Source organism: Pseudochaenichthys georgianus, chromosome 10, assembly GCF_902827115.2.
Source record: "Pseudochaenichthys georgianus chromosome 10, fPseGeo1.2, whole genome shotgun sequence".
In the NCBI taxonomy this organism is placed as follows: domain Eukaryota; kingdom Metazoa; phylum Chordata; class Actinopteri; order Perciformes; family Channichthyidae; genus Pseudochaenichthys; species Pseudochaenichthys georgianus.
In genome coordinates, this window is record NC_047512.1 from 41,869,786 (window position 1) to 41,896,475 (window position 26,690).

General features: G+C 42.0%; 2 protein-coding genes and 1 long non-coding RNA gene across 6 annotated transcripts in view; 2 read left to right on the forward strand and 1 right to left on the reverse strand.

The window, feature by feature from the left end:
- The window catches only part of LOC117454174 (alpha-1,3-mannosyl-glycoprotein 4-beta-N-acetylglucosaminyltransferase B-like), a 49,610-nt gene extending 40,365 nt beyond the window's left edge, over positions 1–9,245 (forward strand). For both annotated transcript variants that reach the window (XM_034093296.2, XM_071204538.1), the window contains exons 12-15: positions 1,880–1,958; positions 4,108–4,183; positions 7,060–7,172; positions 9,025–9,245. In XM_034093296.2, coding sequence (XP_033949187.1) covers positions 1,880–1,958; positions 4,108–4,183; positions 7,060–7,172; positions 9,025–9,042 — 286 coding nt within the window. In that variant the 3' untranslated portion in view covers positions 9,043–9,245. The remainder of the gene's footprint in view (positions 1–1,879; positions 1,959–4,107; positions 4,184–7,059; positions 7,173–9,024) is intronic.
- Positions 9,246–14,123: 4,878 nt separating this feature from the next.
- On the forward strand, positions 14,124–15,550 carry LOC139434646 (uncharacterized). Its single transcript, XR_011643982.1, has 2 exons — positions 14,124–15,230; positions 15,451–15,550. It is a non-coding gene; the product is annotated as an uncharacterized lncRNA (long non-coding RNA).
- A 5,581-nt stretch (positions 15,551–21,131) lies between these two features.
- On the reverse strand, positions 21,132–26,226 carry LOC117454058 (short coiled-coil protein B-like). Of its 3 annotated transcripts, none has more exons than XM_034093132.2 (4): positions 26,090–26,226; positions 25,263–25,329; positions 25,002–25,082; positions 21,132–21,375 (listed from the first exon to the last, which is right to left on the reverse strand). In XM_034093132.2, exons 2-4 carry the CDS (start codon positions 25,276–25,278, stop codon positions 21,233–21,235), a joined length of 240 nt encoding a protein of 79 aa, XP_033949023.1. In that variant the 5' UTR covers positions 25,279–25,329; positions 26,090–26,226; the 3' UTR covers positions 21,132–21,232. The 3 variants fall into 3 exon arrangements, with proteins under 3 accessions (XP_033949023.1, XP_033949022.1, XP_033949024.1); XM_034093131.2 differs by having other exon boundaries at positions 26,172–26,205; XM_034093133.2 differs by lacking the exon at positions 26,090–26,226 and adding an exon at positions 25,815–25,967.
- Between the last annotated feature and the right edge of the window lie 464 nt (positions 26,227–26,690).

Sequence of the window (26,690 nt, forward strand, 5' to 3'; positions counted from 1 at the left end):
TAATAATAATACCTTACATTTATAAAGTGCTTTTCCTGGTGCTCAAAGCGCTTACAAGCAAGTAAAACAAAATAACAACAAAAGAAGAAAGTGCTAAACTAGGAGGAATAAGGGCATGTGAGAGTGTTGGCGGATCTGACGTGGCTGGGGACGGGGTTCCAGAGTGTGGGGGAGGCTGCTGCGAAGGCCCTGTCACCCCAGGTCCGGAGCTTTGTCCTGATGAGCTGCAGTAGGTTAGCTTCAGCAGACCTGAGGCGACAGGTGGGGTTGTGTCGTTGGGTGAGGTCACAGAGGTAGGGGGGGCAAGGTTGTTGAGGGCTTTGAAAGTGAAAAGTAATATTTGAAAGTCAATGCGGTGTTTGATGGAGAGCCAGTGGAGGTCATGGAGGATAGGGGTGATGTGGTCGGAGCGTCGGGTGGAGGTGAGCAAGCGGGCAGCTGAGTTTTGGACATATTGAAGTTTTTGGCGACCTACTGTTGCTTCAAAACACACCCACTTAACACACATACAGCCATGTTCTCAGTGGTGTGTGGTTTAGTGCCATGTGAAAACAGAATGTGGTGAACGTACATGTTTTAGATAACAGGTAGAACAGGTCCGCTCAGCAGGACACAATAGCAGGGGTGTCGCCTGGACCTGAAAACATTCGGGGCGCAGCCCACAGTGGCACACCACACGCACACTGTTATAATGACGGCTCGATAATCAGCTCACGGCATATAGGCAGGGGTAAAGTGCTATTTTTTACGAGTGGGGGGTGGACCCCCCTACAGATTGTGGATATCCTTGTGGATTCATCTTCTTAATATACTGTAGACACATGCATTTCCAAACATTTGGACTACCTATGTTGTAAATGTATTATCTCTTCGACAAACAGTGCCATTTCTCCCACTAGTTCAAGTCACCATAGTGTGTGTGTGTGTGTGTGTGTGTGTGTGTGTGTGTGTGTGTGTGTGTGTGTGTGTGTGTGTGTGTGTGTGTGTGTGTGTGTGTGTGTGTGTGTGTGTGTGTGTGTGTGTGTGTGTGTGTGTGTGTGTGTGTGTGTGTGTGTGTGTGTGTGTGTGTGTGTGTGTGTGTGTGTGTGTGTGTGTGTGTGTGTGTGTGTGTGTGTGTGTGTGTGTGTGTGTGTGTGTGTGTGTGTGTGTGTGTGTGTGTGTGTGTGTGTGTGTGTGTGTGTGTGTGTGTGTGTGTGTGTGTGTGTGTGTGTGATACAGGGGCGCCGTTTACCGACAGGCGAGTGCTTGGACCAGAAGCGGGCCCCCAACGAAGGTAGATTAATCCAATCCAACTTTATTTATATAGCACTTTAAAACCTCCAGACCAAAATGCTCTACAGAGAGATACATAAAATATAAAATCACACAGCTCAGCTCACAAAAACATTAAATAAATAAATGTAAAATAAAAGATACAAACACAAAATAAACCAGAATAAACGTAACAATTTCAAAATAAAAAAAAAAAAGATTAAGAAGATCCACAGCAACGACAACATGAAACACCCTTTAATTTACTGCAGCGACAGTTGGGGGGCCCATGCATAGCGCGCCGAAACTGCTTCTTAATTTCAGTTTCATTTCTCCGCTCCGGGGGTGAGGGGGGGGGGACTTTACTGGCATTGATCCGGACCATTTACCTTGTATAAAATGCACAAGTGGACCTTTAACAAAACAGTTTGAGTACCCCTGCCCTGTAGTATAGGAGAAGTGAAAGTGAACAATTGTCCTAATGCTACTGATGACGTGTCGCAGCACATATTGCTATTGTTCACGAGGGCATTTCAGAATGAAATGATTGAATGTGAAACATTTGATGATGATATGTTTGCACACATTTACTCCTGCTCATTACAGCGCTCTGTTCTCTTCACTGCAGGTATCTGTTTCGCAGCGGAAATGTTGAGACCAGTGCAGATAAATTCTACAACACTACAGTGGAAGTGCTGCCGAGCAATGTGAGTTGTGTGTGTGTGTGTGTGTGTGTGTGTGTGTGTGTGTGTGTGTGTGTGTGTGTGTGTGTGTGTGTGTGTGTGTGTGTGTGTGTGTGTGTGTGTGTGTGTGTGTGTGTGTGTGTGTGTGTGTGTGTGTGTGTGTGTGTGTGTGTGTGTGTGTGTGTGTGTGTGTGTGTGTGTGTGTGTGTGTGTGTGTGTGTGTGTGTGTGTGTGTGTGTGTGTGTGTGTGTGTGTGTGTGTGTGTGTGTGTGTGTTAGCATTACTATACTTGTGGGGACCTAAATCTGTTTACATAGTCACTTGTGGGGACTCGCCCCCCTCATGGGGACATAATGAAGGTCCCCATAAGGGGAATCATTAATTTTAGGGTGAAGACTTGGTTAGGATTAGGGTTAGGCATGTGTTGGTTAAGGTTAGGATAAGTCTCCAGGAAATGCATGTAAGGCAATGGAATGTCCCCTGAAGTGGTCCAACATGCCAGAGGTTGTTGAAATGAATGCAAAGAGAAAACAAGTCGTTCCTGTTTTCATAAAGAATATCATCTCCGAACAAAAACCCAGTGAGGCGGTTTCATGACTGTGCAGTTTCAAGCAACTAACCAGAGCGTGCCGCTTGCCTTTCCTCCGTGAGTTATGTAAACAATGATCGCGTCATTGATAGAAAAAGCACACTTCGGGAACTGGTGGCTTTAGCAGTTGAGGAAACTCAAACACCGTCTGCCATCCGTTTGTTGTTTTTGTGAAGCCTACAGTTTGTTCTTTCGTGCTCACCGTTCTGGATCGCTACCAAAAAGGATGTAAAAAGTACCCTGTGTAATATTTGTATTATATGCTTATTGTGAATTGCAACATATCTGTTTTTGCCTTTCTAGACTTTAAACATGTTGCGTTCTTATAATCTGTCACCATGTCAACATGTTTTTCCTCACATCACTACCACATGCTTTCATTTGCTCTGCTCATAACTTATCACTTTATCCACACTACTGACAGCTACATGTATAATACCATGGGAACTGGAACTCGGTCTTCCTGTCCAGCAGAAACTCTCTAGATAACAGATGAATGTTTCCAACACACCCACATCAGGATGGGCACACCTACTCCAGCACTGTGGACTACAGAATCCACTTCAACAAGAGATAGCCCAGGATCTTCTCATGTTCCTAGAATGCGTTAGGTTTCTTTATATTGTGCATAGCTACATCTTCTGAAGAGTCGAATAGTGACTTTGTGGGCTAATTATTAATAGATGATAATTGCATAGGAACACGGCACCGTGTGTGTGAGCTGTGTTGATTTCAGTGAGAAGGGACATTCTTATCTGAACCAGGATCAGCAGGTCTGATAGCCACAAGGTCAGACTGAGACAAAGCATGCTCACAGTATCGCGTCAGTTTGGTTGATTAAAAACCTAAGAGTTTTAGTTGTGTTTATTTGTTTATAGTGTGTGGACAGTCCCCGTTGATCAACTGTCACAAACAACAGTAAATGGGGCAGCTTTAGCAAACATTGCTAATTTGCAGCTGTTGTCCCCGGCCAGATATTAATGGACACCCTTAAAATCACAATACATCAACTGTTATACAGAAAGGATGAAAGACAAGATACAGGCGAAGAAAAAAATAAAAGTTAGATCTTAGAATCCCACTTAAAACAACTAGTTCTGTGCTCTGTGTTGACAGCCATGATATTCCTAGTGTTTCCACGTGGGCAAAGGAAATGGCAGCTACAAGCTAACGGCTACGTTTGTTTACCCCAGATGTAGAAAGACGTCAGGTAAAAATATATACAAAATACATGGTGGTACAAAGACAGCTTCTGGCAGACAATGCATGCTCAAAGGCAGGCTTGGGGAGTAACTGATATACGGGGATTACTTTACTAGGATACAAAAAAGGTAACTGTATTCCCTTCCCTGGTCCAGTTTTTAGCTTTTTTTATTAACTACGAGGTTTCACATATTATATTGTTATTATAAATAAGAGGCAGAAGGCAGCTACAGAAACTGAGCAGGTACAGAAGAGGGGACGTGTGGCAGTCTTTCCCAAAAGGAAACCCTCATAATAATAATGATTGAAAAATACATATGTTACACAATCAAAATAATCAATAAATGATAAATAATGATTTGTTGTGTTTTCTTCCTTCAGGCGTCAGCACGAGACACACGGGTGGCTGCTTGGCCTTCTTATTACAGAGAATCTGATAAGGGTTTCATCATAATCGGTAAATATTTCTAATTAAATACACATTATAATACAAATAATCAAGTCATCACACATGCATGTACAGTGGGGCAAAAAAGTATTTAGTCAGCCACCAATTGTGCAAGTTCTCCCACTTAAAAAGATGAGAGAGGCCTGTAATTATCATCCTAGGTACACTTCAACTATAAGAGACAGAATGGGGGGAAAGAATCCAGGAAATCACATTGTAGGATTTTTAATGAATTAATTGTTAAATTCCTCGGTAAAATAACTATTTGGTCTCCTACAAACAAACAAGATTTCTGGCTCTCACAGACCTGTAACTTCTTCTTTAAGAGCCTCCTCTGTCCTCCACTCGTTAACTGTATTAATGGCACCTGTTTGAACTCGTTATCAGTATAAAAGACACCTGTCCACAACCTCAAACAGTCACACTCCAAACTCCACTATGGCCAAGACCAAAGAGCTGTCAAAGGACACCAGAAACACAATGGTAGACCTGCACCAGGCTGGGAAGACTGCATCTGCAATAGGTAAGCAGCTTGGTGTGAAGAAATCAACTGTGGGAGCAATTATTAGAAAATGGAAGACATACAAGACCACTGATAATCTCCCTCGATCTGGGGCTCCACGCAAGATCTCACCCCGTGGGGTCAAAATGATCACAAGACCGGTGAGCAAAGATCCCAGAACCACACGGGGGGACCTAGTCCATGACCTGCAGAGAGCTGGGACCAAAGTAACAAAGGCTACCATCAGTAACACACTACGCCGCCAGGGACTCAAACCCTGCAGTGCCAGACGTGTCCCCCTGCTTAAGCCAGTACATGTCCAGGCCCGTCTGAAGTTTGCTAGAGAGCATTTAGATGATCCAGAAGAGGATTGGGAGAATGTCATATGGTCAGATGAAACCAAAATAGAACTTTTTGGTAAAAAACTCAACTAGACGTGTTTGGAGGAGAAAGAATGCTGAGTTGCATCCAAAGAACACCATGCCTACTGTGAAACATGGGGGTGGAAACATCATGCTTTGGGGCTGTTTTCTGCAAAGGGACCAGGACGACTGATCCGTGTAAAGGAAAGAATGAATGGGGCCATGTATCGTGAGATTTTGAGTGACAACCTCCTTCCATCAGCAAGGGCATTGCAGATGAAACGTGGCTGGGTCTTTCAGCATGACAATAATCCCAAACACACCGCCCGGGCAACGAAGGAGTGGCTTCGTAAGAAGCATTTCAAGGTCCTGGAGTGGTCTAGCCAGTCTCCAGATCTCAACCCCATAGAAAATCTTTGGAGGGAGTTGAAAGTCCGTGTTGCCCAGCGACAGCCCCAAAACATCACTGCTCTAGAGGAGATCTGCATGGAGGAATGGGCCAACGTACCAGCAACAGTGTGTGAAAACCTTGTGAAGACTTACAGAAAACGTTTGACCTCTGTCATTGCCAACAAAGGGTATATAACAAAGTATTGAGATGAACTTTTGTTATTGACCAAATACTTATTTTCCACCATAATTTGCAAATCAATTCTTTAAAAATCAGACAATGTGATTTTCTGTATTTTTTTTCTTCTCATTCTGTCTCTCATAGTTGAAGTGTACCTAGGATGAACATTACAGGCCTCTCATCTTTTTAAGTGGGAGAACTTGCACAATTGGTGGCTGACTAAATACTTTTTTGCCCCACTGTATGTCACCAACACACATATAGAGTTCTGCAGCGTTGGAGTCTTTTTGGAGACGACCTGGAAGTTAGCATCGCAAGAGATCGCTGCACTAAAAGCAATGGGGTTTTTCCATTGGATTTTGGGATACTGCAAACAAATAAGATCTGTGGCAAAACACATATTCATCATACTTCTTCGTTTGGTTCAGAAGGACACTTTTTTCATATTAACACCACTTTTATTATAGCCGAAGCTTAAAGGTGGGGTAGGTAAGTTTCAGAAACCGGCTCGAGATACACTTTTTGTTATATTCCATGGAATGCTCTTAACATCCCGATAGCAATGAATATCTTAAGTGCTTTGACAAAAAATCCATAAAAAAATTTCATCTGTAGAAGCCGTAATACTGTAAAAAGTTTTACACTTTTTTTACACTTTTACTTTTCCACTTTTACAGTGGCCTACCTGCCTGTCAGCCTTCCATCGGGGCACAAACTTATCTCGTGCCCTCATTGGTCATGTGCGCGTTCGTGTGTGTTGGAGGAGGGGCTCTGTAAGGAAGTGGCAGATTTTCTCCGGTTGTGTATTTTCAAATTCTAGCGATCTCGAGCCGGTTTCTCAAACTTACCTACCCCACCTTTAAATGCAATCGCAAAAGTCAAAGCACTAGGTTATAAAGGAACCTGACAGCACGGTCACATGACTTCATGTCAACACTGCTAAGCTAAAGGCGGCTAATGTTGGGCAAGATGACTTTTCGAAGTGTCATTCAGCCACTCGTTAGCAAAAACAGTTATAAAGACGGGTACGAGCTTCAGGCTTTCACCAGTGGGGTGTTTACTGACGTAGTTTACGTTGTCGAACAAAAGGTGAACATCTCTATACCTTTTGTTAACCACAACCTTATGTCTGAAATCAAACCAATAACCAGTTTTTAAATGTTTTGGCTTTGAGACGACAAAGCCTCGAAGTCCAGAATGCCAACTAAGGATTAGGACTCATTCCTGCACCACTATATTCAGTAGATATGTGTTCAGCAGATATCATGACATTTGAATGATTGAATGATGTAATAAGCTAACCAACGCCTCCAACGCATGTCACCTCTGAAACTACAAGCATAGATTCATTTCATGTTGGCACCTGTACATTTTAAAATTGAAATATCAGGAGATTAGGAAATGATGCTTCAGCGAAATAAGTTAAAAGCTGTGCGTGTCTGTGTTGCAGGTGCGTTTGTGGACGGGCTAGCTGCGGGGGACATTGAAGAATCACTGCAGCCGATCTTAGCGCTCCGCCTGCTGGTTCACTCTGACGCTGACGTCTGGGCTCTGCTGAGCGAGGTCTGGAGCATCATGTGTGTTCTTATCAGGGTTGGGTTGTAACGGAATACATGTAACGGCGTTACGTAATCAGAATACAAAAATCAAGTAACTGTATTCAGCTCGCGTTACATTTGAAAAACGAGTAATCTGATTACAGTTACTTTCGTAAACCTGAAGTGAATACATTTTGGATTACTTATTGGAATTATTGGTGGAAAGATTTCCTCTCAACATGTAATATTCATTACTAAAGGTACAGCCGAATCATCACAGCGCACAAAACCTATTACCGCCGCAGATGGACCAAAAAAGCGTTTGAAAAAAAATCGCGGGTCCGCTCAGTGGAACAATAACAACAAAACATGGAGGAACAAAAGTCTGCGTTTAAATCGCGTGTGTGTGTGTATATATATGTGTGTGTGGTTAAAACACATCAGCCTGCGGTCGCTCTTTAGCCTTACTAATGATTATTTCTGAAGGTATACACAGTGAAGGCGGTGCGTGAAAGGCGGTGCGTGAAAGGCGGTGCGTGAAAGGCGGTGCGTGAAAGGCGGTGCGTGAAAGGCGGTGCGCGCTCCTCCTCTCAGAGGCTGAGTTAACCCTCCTGCTGCCTCCTGGCGCTGCAGAGATTTCATGAAGTGAAGGAGGTTTTCCTTCTATAAAACAGCTGTGGGCAGCAGATACTGTGAGAGTCACAGACATGAATACATAGATCAAGGCAGACTGGTGCACACACTCTCCTGTTTTGCCAATCCGGTGCTTAAACTATAGCTCTACACCCCTGGCCGAAATGTCCTTAAAATGAAGTCCGAGTTCGACATTTTAATTAATGTCAGGACAGAAGGCGACACGCCCGTTCTAAGCCGTGTCCCTCACTCCTCACATCCCAAGCTGCATCCCCAACAAGTGTATTATGTTGTTACATCGTTTCAGAGGTTATGTTTCAGTTGTGCTCTTGATAAGCCATTAAAACACACACGTTCAGTTTCCTTTTGCTTTTTGTGTCTCCTGTTCACCAAAACATACCCAGTTTGGAAAGTAATCCAAAAGTAATCTAAAAGTAATCTGATTACGTTTTTTAAGACACGTAACTGTAACTGTATTCGGATTACTTTCAGAGCCATGTAATCAGTAATCAGTAACTGATTACATTTACAAAGTAACCCTCCCAACCCTGGTTCTTATATACACCACCCATCTAAACAGCAGCGCTGTGAAGGATATGTGCAATGTGCATATTATAAAGACTAAACATTAAGAGTTATATGAAATGATTAAATACATAGAAACACATTGACAGCCTGATTCATACATGGACACTTATTCATTAGAACATATAGCTAGGATCTTTCCAAACTCCCTCCACATGGGAACAGATACCCCTTCTGTGCTAGTGCTGTGCTAGTGCTAGTTTGCAGGTTGCTTTTCACCGACCTGAGCCTTGTAGAAGCCACGTCAGGATTACTGCATTTCTCAGCATCGCCAGAATAAATAACAACAATGGTGGACAGTGTGGAGCTGTGCTCATGATGCTGTTATTCTTACATAGCTGGATTTAATCGAAGAACAACTTGTGTCTCTTCTCCAGTGACGCTGCTATTAGTATGCCTCTATAGCCACGAATAAAAGAAGGGTTCCTCAGAACTGAACGAAACAAGTTCCACTTCCATGCTCACCATTGAATGTATGAGCTTTAATTCCCAGTTAGATATTCATCAGTTAAAAAAAAATGTAAACACCGTTATCAACCCTCTTATTTCATGCTCAGAGAAGTGGTTTTTGGGAGGGGGGGGGGGAAGTATCACGTTTTAGCTGCTCTTTGTCTCAGAGGTTCAGATTGTTGACACCCCCTCTTGTTCCTGTGCTTCAGATCCTGATTCAAGTTTGATGTTGGCAGCAAAGAGGAAACCACACACACACACACGCTGCTTCACCTGAGCAGACTGCTGCCCCTGCTGGAAACAGACATTCGTTCACAAGGATTACATGAAGGGTCTAAAGCTGCCCTGCTGGATTGGCCATATTTCTGTCTCAGAAGCGCTGTTTAAAGACATTCCACTTGCCTTAGGGCTTGTAATTAAAACAGACATCCTCAAGTAATTTATTATATTATATAAATAAAAATGGAAATAAATATTTCCAGAACCAACTTGTCTTAAAGAATTTTATTTCATCTCATTTTTTTACCAAACAGCAAAACATGTTTGCTAAGAACTTCTCAATGTTAACAACAACACAAACTTTCACACGGGTTCCTGATACAGGGTGTATTATTAAAGCACTTGTTAGCAAATATCCTATGGAAAAAGGAACATGGAATTCTACTAGTAAGTATGGTATGTGCATCATAAGCCTGAAATACACATTGTGAGACCTGCTGTACCTGTGACAATGGCAGCGATACACTTCAGTGGGGAGCCAGTAGACTATTCCTGATGTCACAGCAGTGGGAATGTACCTGGTCCGTCTTCAGCTCCCACTAACAAAACGACAAAAAGGAAGTCTGTGGAGTCTCTGGAAATATGGTCTGTGATCATGTAGTATATCTGTGGTACTGACCTGATTCTGCACACATTGAAAACAGTAGTGACTCTGGAGTGATACCCCCGGACCACCCTAGAGGAGGTGAGGTCCACCCCCTGTCAAATTGTCTCACCCACATTGAGGATGCTTCCTACACCCATGTTTTATTCCATGTGTCAAGTCAGGCAGATTGGGTCCAAATGTTATTGCATCAATGATCTGTTAACATTAAAATCACTAAATATATGCTCTAACTATTTTACTCGAGGCAACTCAAGGGCTCAGGTAATGTGATTACTATGTGAATAATGGTCCAAAATAACATTAAATGCATAGGTTTTTTGTTAAGTACATACTTTCGTCGCCGGCGGCCGATACATGCCGCGCATTAAATGGGCCGGTCTGTCAATTAATCCCCGGGCCACGTTTTCCCCCCAGTCCGTCCCTGGATGCGCGACAACGCCCATGGAAGAACAAGGTGAGCCATTGAGCGTGGAGTACTGAAGAGGCGTTTTGCACGCCTCAACTATCTGAGAGTGGAACCCCAAGGAGCGTGCCAATAACACTGGCTTGTATTGTGCTACACAATATCGCTGTCCATCGCAGAGTCCCCCTCTCTGACATCGATCATCCCCCAGAGCCCCTCGCCCCCGCTGATGATCTAGGCCCACCTATGGATTGGAGTGGTGGTGGTGCAATGTGAGATGCTGTTGTCCGCAATTACTTTTGAAAGTTTTTTTGTTGTTAAAGATATTTTTTCTTTAATCTAAATTACATTTGTGATTGACTTTTATGAGCATGAACATTTATCATCAACATTTGGTTGAAAACAAAATAGGCCACCACAAACGTGAGCAAAAAATGAAATTAGATTTCCCATGAAGGCTAAACATTGTGTATTATTTCAGTTAACAAACTTTGCCATCTTATTTAAATTGAAACATATTTTAAATAAATGGTTCAGTACATGTTGCTCTGGTAATCCACTGGAAACCCACCCCTCTGGTGGGATCAGGATAATCCAGTTATTTTGGATCAAACTGATCCCAACCCTGTGCTGTCGGTTTGAACCCGTTTTGAAGATTTGATCCAGATTAAAGCTTGGATTGGATATCAACGTGATCCTAATCCTGTGTTTTCGTTTTGAACTCCTCAAAATCCAAATCTGATCCGATCAGATAGGGATTAAAAGTGTTGAACTCGTGGGCCCTGGCGTCTAGGATCCTCATCCTGAATGTTAGACTCCCAGCCTTGGGAGCATAGATAACAAAAAAGTCCCAAATGAAATGGAGTTTTTTTCTGCAGGTAAAGATGACTTTGCTTTTATTGCTGGCTCACCTTTATGCTCGATATATTGTGAATAATCAGCAAACCACAAACCATTTCCCAATAAGCACTAACAGGCAGACAGTATATCTTCAACATTGTCCTTTACAAGCTGTGTTATCACGTAACTTTCTTCAAAGGCATATCTTCTGATCAGCTCAGGAAACCTCACACACATTTATCAAAAATGTTCCTCACTTTATTAAATTAGTCAAATCTGATGTAAACATTGCACAAATGTAACAGGACATACATGTGTTTGATCATTTATCTGATGTATTTATTAATCTGCCAGTTTAATGGTAAACACGCACACAATACATTATTTCAGTTTGAATACAAATGGACAACCGGTGTTGGCTCAAGGCTGTGACAGCCTATAGTAGTAGTGGGATTTACTCCAAACTAGCCGGAAGCAGCAACACAAATGTACATGGTACTGAAATGACAGACTGGGGCATGGGAGCCTGCCTGCAGACCTCCACTCTCAGGACAGTTCCGGTGCAGACCTCCACTCTCAGGACACCTCCACTGTCAGTACAGGAAGTGACGATTCTGACGCGTTTTTTCCCCGCCCACTGAAGGACTCGTTTGATGGAAGTTTTCAAATCACAATGGAGACTCATCACGGAGGTGATGAGTCCGCCCACCGTGCACTTTGGGTCGGCCTTGGTCAAGCCCTTTTGACCCCCCCAGCCTGGTTCTCGTAAAAGTGTTTCGCTCAAATGACACCATGGAGGAATGTAACGGGAGTTGACAGGGGACTCTTCCCGCCTCACGAGTGCCTATTTTCGGACACTTTTTTTCACTTTTCCACGGTTTTATTATTTTTTTGGCTATTTCACCCGGTGTCTACCGGGGACATTGCCCGGTCTCGGGTGTCCCCCCACGGCCTGTGTCCAGCCCCCCCCACACTCATCCATATATTAACGGATTTTGACAATTTTTGTTGCATTTTTCTCCTCTCACTGATCGAATGGCAAACGCGACCCACTGTCAAAGGGCCTCCGCGCCGGCCGATATGAAGCGTGACCAAGACGCACCGTCCAGGCGTCCCACGGGTCCCGCAGCGGGGTGGAGGTTCCCAGCTGGAACCTCCGCCGCGGTGCACCCGGCAAACACGGTTGTTTCTCGAACCTTCCACTGTTGTCTAGCGGGTGTAACTAAAATACAAGATGTCGTATTTATATATATAAATAAATATATATATATCTATATAGATATATATAAATATATAGATAATAAGTGTCAGTGCTATTTTATGTTGTATTAGCGTGCATTTCCTGTTCGGAAAGTGGCGCTGCGGCTGTACTGATCGTAACTACAATACAAGGTGTCCGTATATAGGCTATCTATATATATAGATATATACATATGTATATAATAAGTTTCATGATCCGATTTTATTTTGTATGTGCGTGCATTTCCTGTTTGGAAAGTGGCACTGTACTGATAGTGGTGATTTTATTTTGGAATTCTTAGTGTGCACTTCCTGTACTGACAGTGGAGGGCTGAAGTCGAATAGAGAGGCGAAGTCACGGCCATCTACTTCCGGCCCATGGGACCCCGGAAGCAAAAAAATAAATAATTTACATTGAATTCAATGGAGAGAGAAAACGTATCTTTTGATCCTGTTTGAATTGTGCTACGAACTACACATATGATGTTTGTCAATCTTAAACAATAAGTTCCATGTCGAATAGCCAGGAAATACACATTTCGATCGCTTCTTTTGTTGTTTACATTTATCTTTTGGTATATTTGGCTCCATAGGAACACTTTGATGCACATTCAGTATCAGTGTGTGAGGTTGTGGTTGCGATGCCGATATCCGGACGCGTACAGCGAGGACTACAAAATGACAATGAGGTGACTGGGGATGTCTGTTCAAAACATTGCAAACGTGAATAAATCATTTCAAATATGTATTTGTCTCCGACTGTTATGTGTACATCGTTGTTAATGTGATGTTTAGTAGCTTTGATAGCTGTCCATACCTCCAGACAGCCTAAAGTAAGACACAAGTTGTTTACTCACAGCCCGAATGCAGCATCGAGATCCGTGGCCAGCTGTGATCCTCTCGATTAACTTGTGACAGGACTTCTGTAGCTATTCTCCAGCGAGCAAGGTTTTTATTAAATACCTCCATCCCTCTCGTCACAACACGACTCTACACTGTGCAGAAAAAAACAACATAAATGAAAATAACCTTGCTGGATAGTTTAGAATGAAACAAACAAACTATCTTCCATGGCTGATACTGATGTCACAGTGACGGGTAAACCACAGACTAGTCTAGCGGGGGGGCACACGTTGAATTCATATAATGAAATTGTTATTTTATATATGTATATATACATATATATATATATATAAATGCTATATATATTTATTTCTATCCTACATTGTCTAGGCTATATAAACTGGCGGAAGTGTCACAACTTTCTTGGTTTGTGATTATAGAGAGAGAGAGATAGCGACAGAGAGATAGAGCGATAGAGACATAGATCGAGATACTGTAGAGATAGACAGAGAAAGATCGTGTGTGTGTGTGTGTGTGTGTGTGTGTGTGTGTGTGTGTGTGTGTGTGTGTGTGTGTGTGCGTGCGTGCGTGTGTGTGTGTGCGTGCGTGCGCGCGTGGGAGAGAATAGCTGTAGGGCTAACCAAGAGGGGATGGATTCAGGAGTTGTTAAACAACTGATGGATTTTATGATCCACGATATTTATGCTGATGGCTTGGAAAAAAGAAAATTGTTGACAATTATCCTTTATTATCTTGTATGAATATATCTGGTATATTGCTCATTTTCCATAAAAGAAAAACATTTATTTGAGTTTTATCTATCTCTATCTGTCTCGCTATCTATCTCTGTCGCTATTTCTCTCTCTCTAATCACAAACCAAGAAAGTTGTGACACTTCCGCCAGTTTATATAGCCTAGACAATGTAGGATAGAAATAAATATAAATATATATAGATATATATAGCATGTGTATATATATAGCATGTATATACATATATAAAATAACAATTTCATTATATGGATTCAACGTGTGCCCCCCCCCCCGCTAGACTAGTCTGTGGTTTACCCGTCACTGTGACATCAGTATCAGCCATGGAAGATAGTTTGTTCTTTTCATTCTAAACTATCCAGCAAGGTTATTTTCATTTATGTTGTTTTTTTCTGCACAGTGTAGAGTCGTGTTGTGACGAGAGGGATGGAGGTATTTAATAAAAACCTTGCTCGCTGGAGAATAGCTACAGAAGTCCTGTCACAAGTTAATCGAGAGGATCACAGCTGGCCACGGATCTCGATGCTGCATTCGGGCTGTGAGTAAACAACTTGTGTCTTACTTTTAGGCTGTCTGGAGGTATGGACAGCTATCAAAGCTACTAAACATCACATTAACAACGATGTACAAATAACAGTCGGAGACAAATACATATTTGAAATGATTTATTCACGTTTGCAATGTTTTGAACAGACATCCCCAGTCACCTCATTGTCATTTTGTAGTCCTCGCTGTACGCGTCCGGATATCGGCATCGCAACCACAACCTCACACACTGATACTGAATGTGCATCAAAGTGTTCCTATGGAGCCAAATATACCAAAAGATAAATGTAAACAACAAAAGAAGCGATCGAAATGTGTATTTCCTGGCTATTCGACAATGGCTCCTCAAAGTACACGCCCCATTCCTACCGTTAACGTAACGTAACGACTTCCCCGGTGTAACCAGTTAAACGGTAACACCGGCACATTAGCATCTGCGATCTTTTCTACTTAATGCTATCTGCTCAAATGGTTAACATTGAACATTAAAAGATCAGGCAGTTCAGGGAGAGTCGAAGGAAGGAAGGCAAGCAGGCAGCTTTGCATGACATGTATTTATTTATAGAAGGACCATGCATACAAAAACATTAATCTCAGCAAAGAGAAGAGATGCAATATGCCAGATTATAGCTAATAGCTAATTTACATCTGTGGTCCATTCTTCTGGACGTGTTTCATTGTGATGATAGTGAGTCAATCTGTTTGTTGGAAAGACAGTAGTTGAGTGATTACTGATAGAACATTATTAAAAGAGATAATTATTCAAAGTGTTGTTACTTTAAAGTGTTGTTACTGACCTTTTTCTCTTTTATTTTCTTTCCCTCACCTGTAACTGCTGAGACCCTGAGGAACATGCACACTGACCTGCCCTGGCAACTTGATTTCCACTGTACGTAATAGTATTTGGTTATGGTATATTATTTATATACATCAAAGGCACAATGCACCCCCCAGAGACACACATGTATTGAGTGTGATATTGTGCATAGGTCAAGTGAAATCATCTTTACATACTAGAAAACTGTAGGAGCGGCAACTTGTTTTGAAATTGAATTTTTAATATCCGATAATAAAGTTGATTCGTTTTCTTTATTCTTCTCTCTTCCCAGCTCCATCCATCACCGTGCTCTGTTCCTGCAGGTCCTGCTTGCTAATCAATGCTCATATTTTTTTACACAATTACAAATAAAGTCAATGTATTGTATGACATGAAGTTGTGTTTCATTCGGAGTCAATAATACATTCATTCTGCCTTCATCCATTCTGCCTTCAACTGCACAATGACTGTGGACTGCACCAACATCCATTGGTAAGATGAACCAAGCAAAGAGGGTCACCATCATGCCCAAGGACATCCAGCTCGCCCGCTGCATCCGCGAGAGAGGGCTTAAACTGACCTGAGACCAGCACACCCAAACACAAAAGCTCTTTTAAGAGCCACCTACAGTTTCAAAGAGTTGCAATCCTACGTTATTATAATTATTAAACTGGTTCATGTATCACTTAGTTTACTGAACCGTGATGAATGAAAGAAATTAGTGAGGTAGTGGTTTACAGAAGTTACAAAGACATTAATATATGAGTAACAGGTCAGTGTAAACACAAGCTTCTGTCAATTATGGATCATTCAAACTATTTATATAAAAATAAAGTTCTAAAATAAGTATTCGGTATATTCCTTGATAGCTTTTGGAGAAGGTTGTTTTTAAGTTTACCAAAATCTATCGTTTCAACTGTTTCACTTTATAAAAAGGAACAGGTGAGTAGAGCATTATTGAGTTTCTTATTCTGTCAGTAAATTATCCAAATGAAATGTTTATCATTATTTTAGTCAACCCTAAACAAATTGATTGTACCTTTTTAATAATGACCTTACATGGTCGCCAAAGTTAAATTAACTTCAGAAAATCAAATCAATTCATTTCTCCAACAGTCAACTATTTTCATAAAGAATATATATATTTTTCAAAGTCAACTTTATTGTCAATCTTACTCAGTTTGTGTTTATAGACAGAGAGATCAAAAAGACTTTTAAATCAAATAAAATTATACAATTTACAGATATGTATACAAATATATATATATATATATATATCCTATATACACCATCATGTATAATGATGGTGGACACTTCACTGTCTGGATGGCAGCTTGCTGGTCTCTGCTCAGTCGCATTGAGGCAAGCATTGCCTCAAGCCCCCATGCCCCTTCATCAGCTCCGGCACGGTGACAATGGCCTGACAAAAGCCATGCCATGCCACACTGTGCACCCCTCAGTGCAGACCTGAACCAGTCTACATCCTGATTGGCGATGTCTCTGGCCAGTGGGTTGTATGTCTCCTCTCACTGTTGGTAAAGTTGAGACACCGGATGGACTACTTTGGAAGGGCCAGGCTTCCTCCACTGGCACTCAACATCTGTGGAGCTGATCTGCCAATGCTGCAGCGTGGCTGCATTTGTACATCCCCCGTGCACAATCACAGACAGCGCTCTGCATCGCGCCATCGTCTCCCATGCAGATCTGTACAAATGAAGTAAGTACCATGTTTGTTAGCATGCTATAATAGATTGAATGAGCAATAATACAAGGATGGTCAGGATCTGGGGGTGGGAGGGGTTATTTTTCCATAGTTTTGTCCTCTTGTCTGATTGTTGTTATTGTTTGTTTTTTCTGTATTTTTTGTAATGTGTGTTGTACTGGTTGTGATTGTACATTGTATTTTTCTAAATGTGTATAAATAGATTTTTGAAAAACATTTGATCAACAATAAAAAAGGATGTGGTCAGGATCTAGACTCAGTGTGTAGTTTATTAATTAATCAATGCTCTCTACATTAGGAAAACACATACCAGTGTACCCGAGGGAGTCACGCACAGCTGTGCCTGGATAACCAAACAAATTGACAAGATAACTAAAACCCTTGACTCTACACACAGCAAATAAACTCAAATGACACAACGAGATGTAAAAGGAGATCACACATACAGTATAGTCGATATAAAACTGGCCGCTTCAATCTGAAGAGCAACTAAAATAAAACACGGGAGTGTACCTTGTTCTTGTGAACACTAATGTTATCCACAGCACACACAGAGACCACGAAGTTCTTAAGGAGAAAACTAGTTACTGAAACAAAACACGTTAGTGTACCTTGTTAGCTAATGTTAGCTAGCTGACATTAACGTTACACATTGCACTCATATTACTCACCGAAACCTTGTAAAGCCGGTCCCGCTGCTCTTACAGAACCGACTAACTCCCCTTTCGTGTATGTCCAGCTCTCAACGTGTCCAGACTTGTAGTGATGTTCACCTCGTTTTATACTTTTATTCTCATTCTGAAAGAAACAGGTGAAATTTGCTAGCGTGACGGCCATCTTTGTGATGGTGACGCGTATTGTGCGAGACTAGAGACCTGTAGTTCACTCAGCGGTTTCACACAAAAAAATGTGGAACTTCACAGTTTTACGACACATTTTTATTTTTTTGACTTGCAAAATATTCTTTTAAATTGACAAACATCATATGTGTCATTCGTGGCACAATTCAAACGGGATCAAAAGATAACCTTTCTCTCTCCATTGACTTCAATGTATAATTTTACACTTCCGGGGTCCCATGGAGGCTTCCGGAAAGGGAGGGACTTCGCCTCTCTATAGTCCATTTAGCTTAGGAACCTTCCTAAAGGAGTGAAATGACCCGGAAGTCCCTCAGTGGCAGCCATGATAAGTGCCATTCGAATTCTCTAGAATGATGAGAATGATAGGAAAGGAGGTTTCAAACTTCCTTTATAACCTCCTTTAGCTTAGGAACCACTGGACCTCGCTAACCGACAGGAGAAGCGAAAATGCTGCCCCACAATGCCTTGCAGCCGCAGCATTTGCCGTCACTCAACAGTCGGCCGTTCACGGAAACAACCGATTATGACCGAGAAATGATATCATGAAAGTTACGGTGCTTATTAAGCATTTTAAAACATAGGTGGTAAGTTGCCAAAGTGCTTTGTTTTGAACGTTCACCAGTATTATAATCAAAAAGAGAAATATGAACGTTAGTTTTTACTGAAATGATCAAATAAAGTCAACATTTCAGTCTTCACTGAGCTGTGTGGGGTTTGTTCAACTTCTAAAAGATGTTTGAATGGTGATATACACAGTGATAGATGTTAAGGACTAACGTTTATAATAAATACATCTGTATTGATTTTAAGATCTTTAGTTCATACAATCATACGTATTGGGATCATTGGTATTAATGTGGACCGGAGGGAGAGGGTGACGAGCAGAAGTTTCACTTTCCTTTTTTATTTCAATTCCAACTTTGGTCCTGAAGAATATGTTTCTCTGTTGTCCACGTTCATAAAGCAAAGCAGCAGCATCAGAGCCCGGTGCAGAGTCTCCAGATGAGTTCACAGCAGTCCCTCGTTCTTATTAAACATCCATGTTGTAGTCCGCTGTATAGAAAACTGTGGTTTCCATGGTTCCCCCACAGCAGCAGACGCACACAATGACGTCCGCTGGCGCATCATAAACACGTCGGATAGTGAAAGTGCATTCGGATTCTCTAAAGTACCGCAGTCTCTTCTCCTAAGTCCTTTTGAATTCTCCTATCCACTATCCCTTAACCCCGTGACCTTTCACTCAGAGGTCAAGGAATAGACGATAGGGTTAGAACTTAGGAGCTGATTTTTAAACTATCCGACTGCAGCCGAGGTGTCCTGAGAGTGGAGGTCTGCACCGGAACTGTCCTGAGAGTGGAGGTCTGCAGGCAGACCCCTCTCGACTGGGGCCTCTGTTTGAGACGTCAGCACCTTTACAGAAACATGAACACGTTAGACCAGAGGCCTGTACTACGAAGCAGGATTTTCGCTTAGCGGCTAACTTCAGGGAAAACTCGGGGTTTCCGGTCCTACAACGCTGGTTCTCTTTTTAGCAGGCTAGATCTCCATGGTAACTTATGCCGAGCGGCTAACCTGCCCCGGAGCAGGTTAGGTTCCAGGCTAAGAGATCAAGTCAGCGAAAGCACCGCCTGCTGACCAATCAGAGCTCAGTGTGCGGAGTTTAAAGCGATCAAGTCATATTACAGGAGAAAGGAAATATAGAAAAACTGCCGTCGCAGGAAAGACGGCCGGCAAAAATCACCGACTGTGTGAACGTGAACATTAATAGAATATCACCTCCCATCTTCAGAGCAATCTGACTATTATAACATTAGCGTTAAGAAAGCTTACTTAAATATCGGCCACAACATAAGTAACCGGATCAGAGTACATTAAGTACAGTCCGCGGCATATCACTTCATAATGTATCATATATCTCCTTATCTGAGTCAGCTGAGCCGTATCTGGCCGTGCAGCACTCAGTGTCACATACTGTATGCAGAAGTATTATTTTAAGCAACACATAAGTTGACGAAACACTCGAGACAAATGTAATGAAAGTCAGATCGTGTTTTAGACGGGCAGTGATATCATGAACCTGTTGATGTACGCATTCAAACACGTGTTCTGTTACCAGCTGTATTCACCTTGCAGGTGCAGCTCTGTGGCTTTTATCCTGGATCAAGTGTTTAAGTCATGGATGATTAAAGTTTAACTTCTTCATTTTTGACTAGTATTAAAGTTCACTTTTCATTCAGGAAGTATGACGCTGCGCTGTCAGTACGCTTCTCCATGTTTGATCCACTTGATAACCCGCGTCGTAGGACAGTTTAGCGAGAGCGCGTATGTTTTGGATTAGGCCAACCGGCTAACTCAAACATATCAGGTTAGGTTGCACCGGCTTCGTAGTACAGGCCTCTGGTGTGCCTGTGTCTGTCAATGAAGGAGGAAGAAGACTTCTGTTACACATGTCCCACCATGGTCCATCAACAGCGTCCCGCCAACAAAAGGTAGTCCAACGCAAGCATTAGCTCTAAAAAAATGTGTGGGGGGGGGGGGGGGGGTCTAAATATGTAAACATTTTCAGTTCTGGTATTCTAGACTTAATAAAAAAATCCTGGTTTGGTACAGATCTTCTTACAAAGATTGTGATGCTCATACTAATATATTTTTTAACTGATATTGCTAATAATGTTGAAAATTGTCATTGCTATCAACATTTCAATATTAATCAAAATAGTTGCTGACTTGACTATTCTTTCCAAATCGGGCAGCATTAGTTTGAGCTGACTTTGCATTTGAACAGAATGAACGGGGGTAATCAAATGGAGAATAGGGCTGGGCAATATTTTTAATATAGTATCAATATCTTTTTATTATTTACTAGATTGTAACTTACATTTCTGATATAGTTATACTTAACAATTGTCTTTTTGGTGTATTTTTGTTCTATTATTAGCTTTAACCTATTATATCTGAATTACTGATGATTATTTATCAAAATTCCCATGTTGAAATGTGTTGTGAACGCACAGGTCAACCCTACAATATAGTATCTTCAATATCGAGGTATTCAAATCGGAAATATAGTGACATTTGATTTCTCCATATGGTCCAGCCCTAATGGAGAATGTTTAATATCCCAGTAAGGAAAGCTCCCTGTCGGCTAAGGGTGCATAGTTAGCTGTTAGCACTTAGCCATTCTACTAGTGATGAAGCAAAGCTGGCATTGCTGCTATGATAGCCATATCCATGTTAGCAACAGACCTTCTTCATGCTAATGTTACTTGTGTGAGTGGGGTTCTATGTAGCCTGTCGGACGTTCCTCAGTCACTTTGTGTAGTCTGGCCTGGCCCATGTGTACAGATGGATATCAGTGTGGCCTGGTACAGATGCACCTGTAAACAGTCATTTTGAGGGTCTCCATGAGTGACTTTATTTCAAAGCCCTTCAAATGTCTTTGAATAATCCATCAGGCTGGGAGTCCCCCCCTGGCCTCGCAGAGGTTCTCCTTACTTCCGTTTGCTCTTGGTGTCCGTGGTCTGGAACACACTGGAGGCAGACATGAGGTTCTCAATGTACTGACCCAGAACCTGGTTCTCCGACTTCAGCTTCAGGTTCTCCTCTTTGACGCCATCCACTCTGGAAGACAGGTCTGAACACACAGAAATGTTACACAGCTGAATGGAAGCTACATTGTTTCATTGTTGATCATGTGCCCTTAATAAAACAAGAGGGATCCACATAAACAATCATCTTAAACACGCATTACTTCTTCTTTCAAACAATGTTATTGTGACCATCACCTGCTATATATGTGGCGTCTTTCATCATTACTTACTTCTACTATCTTAGCAGTGGAAAGGGTTGAGAGACATGGTATGATGCACTTCAGTCGGAGCTCAACTGGCTTTAATGAATGGGAAGGTGTAACAAAACGTTACGTTTGGAAGAGCTCGATATTGATCATCATGACGGCAACACGTGCATGATTCTGTTACCCTTCACGTGAACCTGAATAACAAACGTGTTGCTTTGTCTTCTTTGATCGCGGAGGCCAGACATTAACATTAGGCGCGTTCACACTGCGGTACTTTTCCCACAAAGGTTCATGCGAACTTAGTTCATGCGAACTTAGTTCATGATCACGTTCACACCAAAAAGAGCCGGGACTAAAATGAGTTCATGCGAACCTTTTTACCCGCTCGAAAGTCCAATAGAGTCTGGCTGCAGACCGCAGCAAGGAGGCGGATCCTATAGGGGCGGGTCCTATAGGGGCGGATCCTATAGGGGCGGATCCGATAGTGAACGACGGGAGCCGGCTCTCGCCCGCGAACGAGACGTTTTTTGTTTTGTTTTTGCGGAGGGATCTAGATCAGCATGAAGGCACATTATGCAATGTGCAATGTGGACATTATCCCGCTTATTACACATGGACACATTCTCAACAAAGTAACGACATGACTCCCAATAATAATTGAAATGCTTTTATGGATTTAGAAAAAGATTTTATTGATTTAAAAAATAGTTTTATGTATTGATTTAAATTGACATGCATCCGCTAAGAAAAGTAGTCCGTTGTTACCGTTTGAACTAACGTAACAACGGCAGGAACTGCTTCTATAGTGTTTTTGAGGAGCTTTTTGATTACAGATTTGAAAACATCGTTGCTTGCTTTAAAAGTAGCACAATTCATTATGTCAAACCTTGAAAGATATCCCTGCCCTAATGCCAAAAGTAACTGGCAACTGAATATGTGTCGCCGTAGCTATGATGTCTATGTCTGGACCGCTGTGTAGAAAGGAGGGTTTCTGCCCCATTACTTCTCTTCTTACTTCTATAAGAATAAAACACGGAGGACGGAGATCTCTTTTTGTCCCCCTCTTCTCCCCGCTGCAGCCTAGCAGTTGATCTCAAAGCACGCTCCCCTCTCCTACAGGGAGAAAAACTATATTTATATAGGTTGATACAGTAGCCCCTTTTTTTAAATAGTTTTTATACGTGTTGCCATTTGTTTTGTGTAGCGTGGTTCTACAAGCAAGGCAATGCATTCATTGGGTGGTATCAGAGAGTTACACGGGTCTGTAAATGCAATGAAAACAATTGGCCACAGCAAATCATTTATATTAAACATGTAATTTTTACTTTTGAATACTTCAGTACAAAGGATGTCTTGAATAATTTAAGTGATATATGTGTACACATATAACTCATTAGTCAAAACAGCGCTACATTTGATTTAATTAAAAGGTATAATATGTGGTAAACTGAAGAGCCCTTTGGGAGCCGAAAGAGCCGGCTCTTCTTGGTGAGCCAGATGATCCGGCTCAGCAAGAAGAGCCGGAATTCCCATCACTAGAACAATGACTTCTTCTGCGAGGATTTATAAAAGCAGCTGGAATCCCTTAAGTTGCTATTGGATAAAAAAAGTTAGGAAACGCCCCTATAGGATCCGCCCCTATAGGATCCGCCCCTATAGGATCCGCCTCCTTGCTGCGGTCTGCAGCCAGACCCATCTCCTTTGGGCGGCAGTATACGCCGTGAAGTGGTTTGCGGCCTGCCAGTAAACCCAAAGCAGAAGAAGAAGAAGAAGAAGTGACGTCAGCGGCTTCATTTGCCTAATCCACCCCCAGGGACTTTTTCTGGTGTGAACGCGATCTGTTCGCATGAACCTTTGTGGGGAAAGTACCGCCGTGTGAATGCGCCTATTGAGCTCATTAATTGCTGCAATATTTAACTATCTCAATTAAATACCACATCGTCTACATAGTCCCACAGACCGCACCTATTGAGCAGCTAGTAGTAGCAACTGAAACTCAACGCCTTTCTTTGTTTGCGTCCTACGTGGGAGAAACTGGTGATTTGATCTAATCATTTTTGCATGACCAAAGAGAGAACACCCTTCTCTCTTTGGTCATGCAAAAATGATTAGATCAAATCACCAGTTGTGTTGTTTTAAGGAGTTGGGAGGTGGCCCATAAGCTATGTCGCTAAGCTAAGTCAAATATAGAATAGAATATTGTTCCCTGATGTCCATGTGTATAAAGCCCCCATGAATCATCATGATAATAACGCACAAGGTCAAACTGTAGATGCTCTTTTGGTATGCCATCTGAAAATGGTGTTTCCTCACGGCAGACTCATCAATAATGACCCTGGCGCATCATAATTACGTCGCTCAGTGAAGAGCGTTTCAGATAGTTTCCAGACCCAGCATCACGAGTCTCTCATTCAGGAGTTTAGCCCTCTCGGGAGAAGTCAGCGTTATTATCTGTTTGTTATGATTTATATATCACTGTTGTGATTCGATCGGATTTAAGTTTTTTCTATTAAACTGTCTTGCAAGTTGCAACATTAGTGTATGGGATATAATCAGGCTGTTCATAACTGGTGCGCAGGCGCAAGAGCACCGGATCATTTGAAAAAAGGTGCATTTGCGCACCAATATTTTGAGAGAGAGAGAGAGAGAGAGAGAGAGAGATGTGCGAGTTGCACCTCGGACGCTACAATAGTAGGGTTGCCCACACATAGACTTTGCTTAGGCGGGCGCCCAGGTATATTAACGGCTGCCAAAGTATAATATACTATTTAGGTTTAATTGTTTTAATCCGCCCGCGAGCACGACAGCATCTGCGATCCCTCGCTCTACCCCTCGCTATTGCGTGAAGGGTCTGCTTTGTGGGGTCCCCCCCCCTTCATAAAGTCAAGTACCCCTCAAAAGGTCCGGTTTATTTCATTTTAGGGATGCGCACCAAGCAACATCTCCAGGTGCTCCTTTGAGAACCAGGGCAAAAAAGTGATGTGCACCCCTGGCTATAGTGTTTTATTGTGGGATGAAAGTCAGAAGAGTATGCTCGGTGTTGGATTACATTGGTCTAAGTGCCCCCTCTGGTGGTGATCGAGGAGACTGGTTTTGAGCAGTTTATTTTGAGGTTTTCATGAAGTCAAGCAGCAAACGTCTGGCTAGCTTCGTAGATTCAAGCATTCACATTTCTCTTGGAAGGTAGTGATCCACGAGCAACAAAAAACCAAATGCAGATAGCCACCCAGCAGATGCAGCCACACGACAAGAACTAGCTACTACAAGCCGTTTTGTGGAATGAAACAGGGACTAGCTTTGAGGTGAAAAAAAAAAAGTGAAACCCCTAAACTGACTGGAACCATGCTTGTTGAAGCTGAATTCATTATAGCCCTAAAGCTCATTTTTAAACTCAGGGAGGGTTCCACACAACAAGTGGGAAAAAGTGTGTGTGTGTGTGTGTGCGTGTGTGTTCGTCGTACCCTCTAAAGTGTGTTGAAGCTCCAACACCTGGTTGATGAGCCTTGTCTTCTCCTCCAGCTCAGCCTGGTTCTCCATCTCACCTGCACCAGGTAAAGGGACAGTTAAACACTGTGTGTGTGTGTGTGTGTGTGTGTGTGTGTGTGTGTGTGTGTGTGTGTGTGTGTGTGTGTGTGTGTGTGTGTGTGTGTGTGTGTGTGTGTGTGTGTGTGTGTGTGTGTGTGTGTGTGTGTGTGTGTGTGTGTGTGTGTGTTTTGTCTCACCATCTTCTGAGCTCATGGTGAAGTACTCGTCTTCTTTTTTGGAATGCAGGGCTGCGACTATGGAACACTGCAAGATTTGGCAAAATTGTACAATTTAACAATATGTTGAAAATGCTCTTATTCAAACAGAAACAAAGTCTTAAATACTGGGGTCCCATAGGGCCGTGTCTTTTGACCCCTGCTCTACTGAAAATAAACAAATGAAAAAACAATGTAATCTTTTAAATATGCGTTTTCACACCTACTTATTTATTATATTGTTTGTATTGTAGTCTTCTATGAGTTTATGTTTTTTAAGAGTTAAACTAAACATTTCCTTTTATTTTGAGTTCATACATATTTTCGCCTAAATGGGCGGTAGCGAGAAGGCTGCTGTCATTTGCATTAATTTCTCCATAAAGTGCATACACGTCCACAAAGATGTAGTTCATGGTATGCATCATGACTTAAGAACATGATGGTTTAAAAAAAGATATCGTTATTTTAGCGGAATAACGTTAGTTATATGACAATAGTCACTACACAATTCAAACAGCCTAAAGAGAAGCAGACCTGAGCAGGCAGCACACATACAGCAGGGCTGGAACTGGAAGTCTTGTGATAACTGTTAGCTTGTTAGCTTGCTTTATCAACCCGTCGACAGGAGAGACTGTTAGCTTGTTAGCTAGCTATAGTAGCCGGCTGAGAGATGCCTGCTGGCGGAGAAAACAAACCCTGAGCAAGGCCTGCTGCTAACTACCGGTTAGCATGCTTACATACACTAGACATATAGGATTTGCTTCCAGGGATAAGATGAATAAACGATAATATCAACTCAGAATACAAACCTGACGACGCGAAGATCGAAAACTGCTGCTCTGAAGAGACTAGTTAAAATAAATAAAACAATGAAAGTGTTTATGTTCTCACAGCTGTGATTGACACCATCTTTCTTCAGTATGGCTTGTGACGTTACACCATACAGCCGCCAGGGGACGCCTGCCTGAAGACATGGATGTCTGTTTTAGTCAGTAGGGGAGTGAAACTCAGTAAATGAACTCAGAAACTGTACTTAAATAAAATATTGAGTTACTTGTAGTATCAGTATTTAAACAAATAGTTATACTCCACTATACAAATGCATAATGTGTTACTCCACTCCATTTATTGTCCAACTGTTTACATTTTAGCATGTAGGCCTATGTGTTGCATTAATGTTATGCGTTTAACATAATGCATCTCTGAAGCTTAAACCATTGGATAAACTGTGAGATACAAGGTGAACATATCCAATATATTACAAATATCAGTAAGATTTTGTGTGGGATTGCTTGGAATGATATATTTTGACAACAATGTGTCGAGACTTTTATAAAAGTAAAGGATTTGAACACTTATTTCAATGCTTATGACTATTTGTCAAAAATGTCACATTTTCTTTCACGGAAT

Excerpts from the sequence above, each read along its gene's own strand:
- LOC117454058 (XM_034093131.2), bottom strand. Across the intron at positions 25,083-25,262 it reads CACCATGAGCTCAGAAGATG|GTGAGATGGAGAACCAGGCT; the intron begins GTGAGACAAAAC and ends TACCTGGTGCAG. Across the intron at positions 21,376-25,001 it reads GCTTCAACACACTTTAGAGG|ACCTGTCTTCCAGAGTGGAT; the intron begins GTACGACGAACA and ends CTGTGTGTTCAG.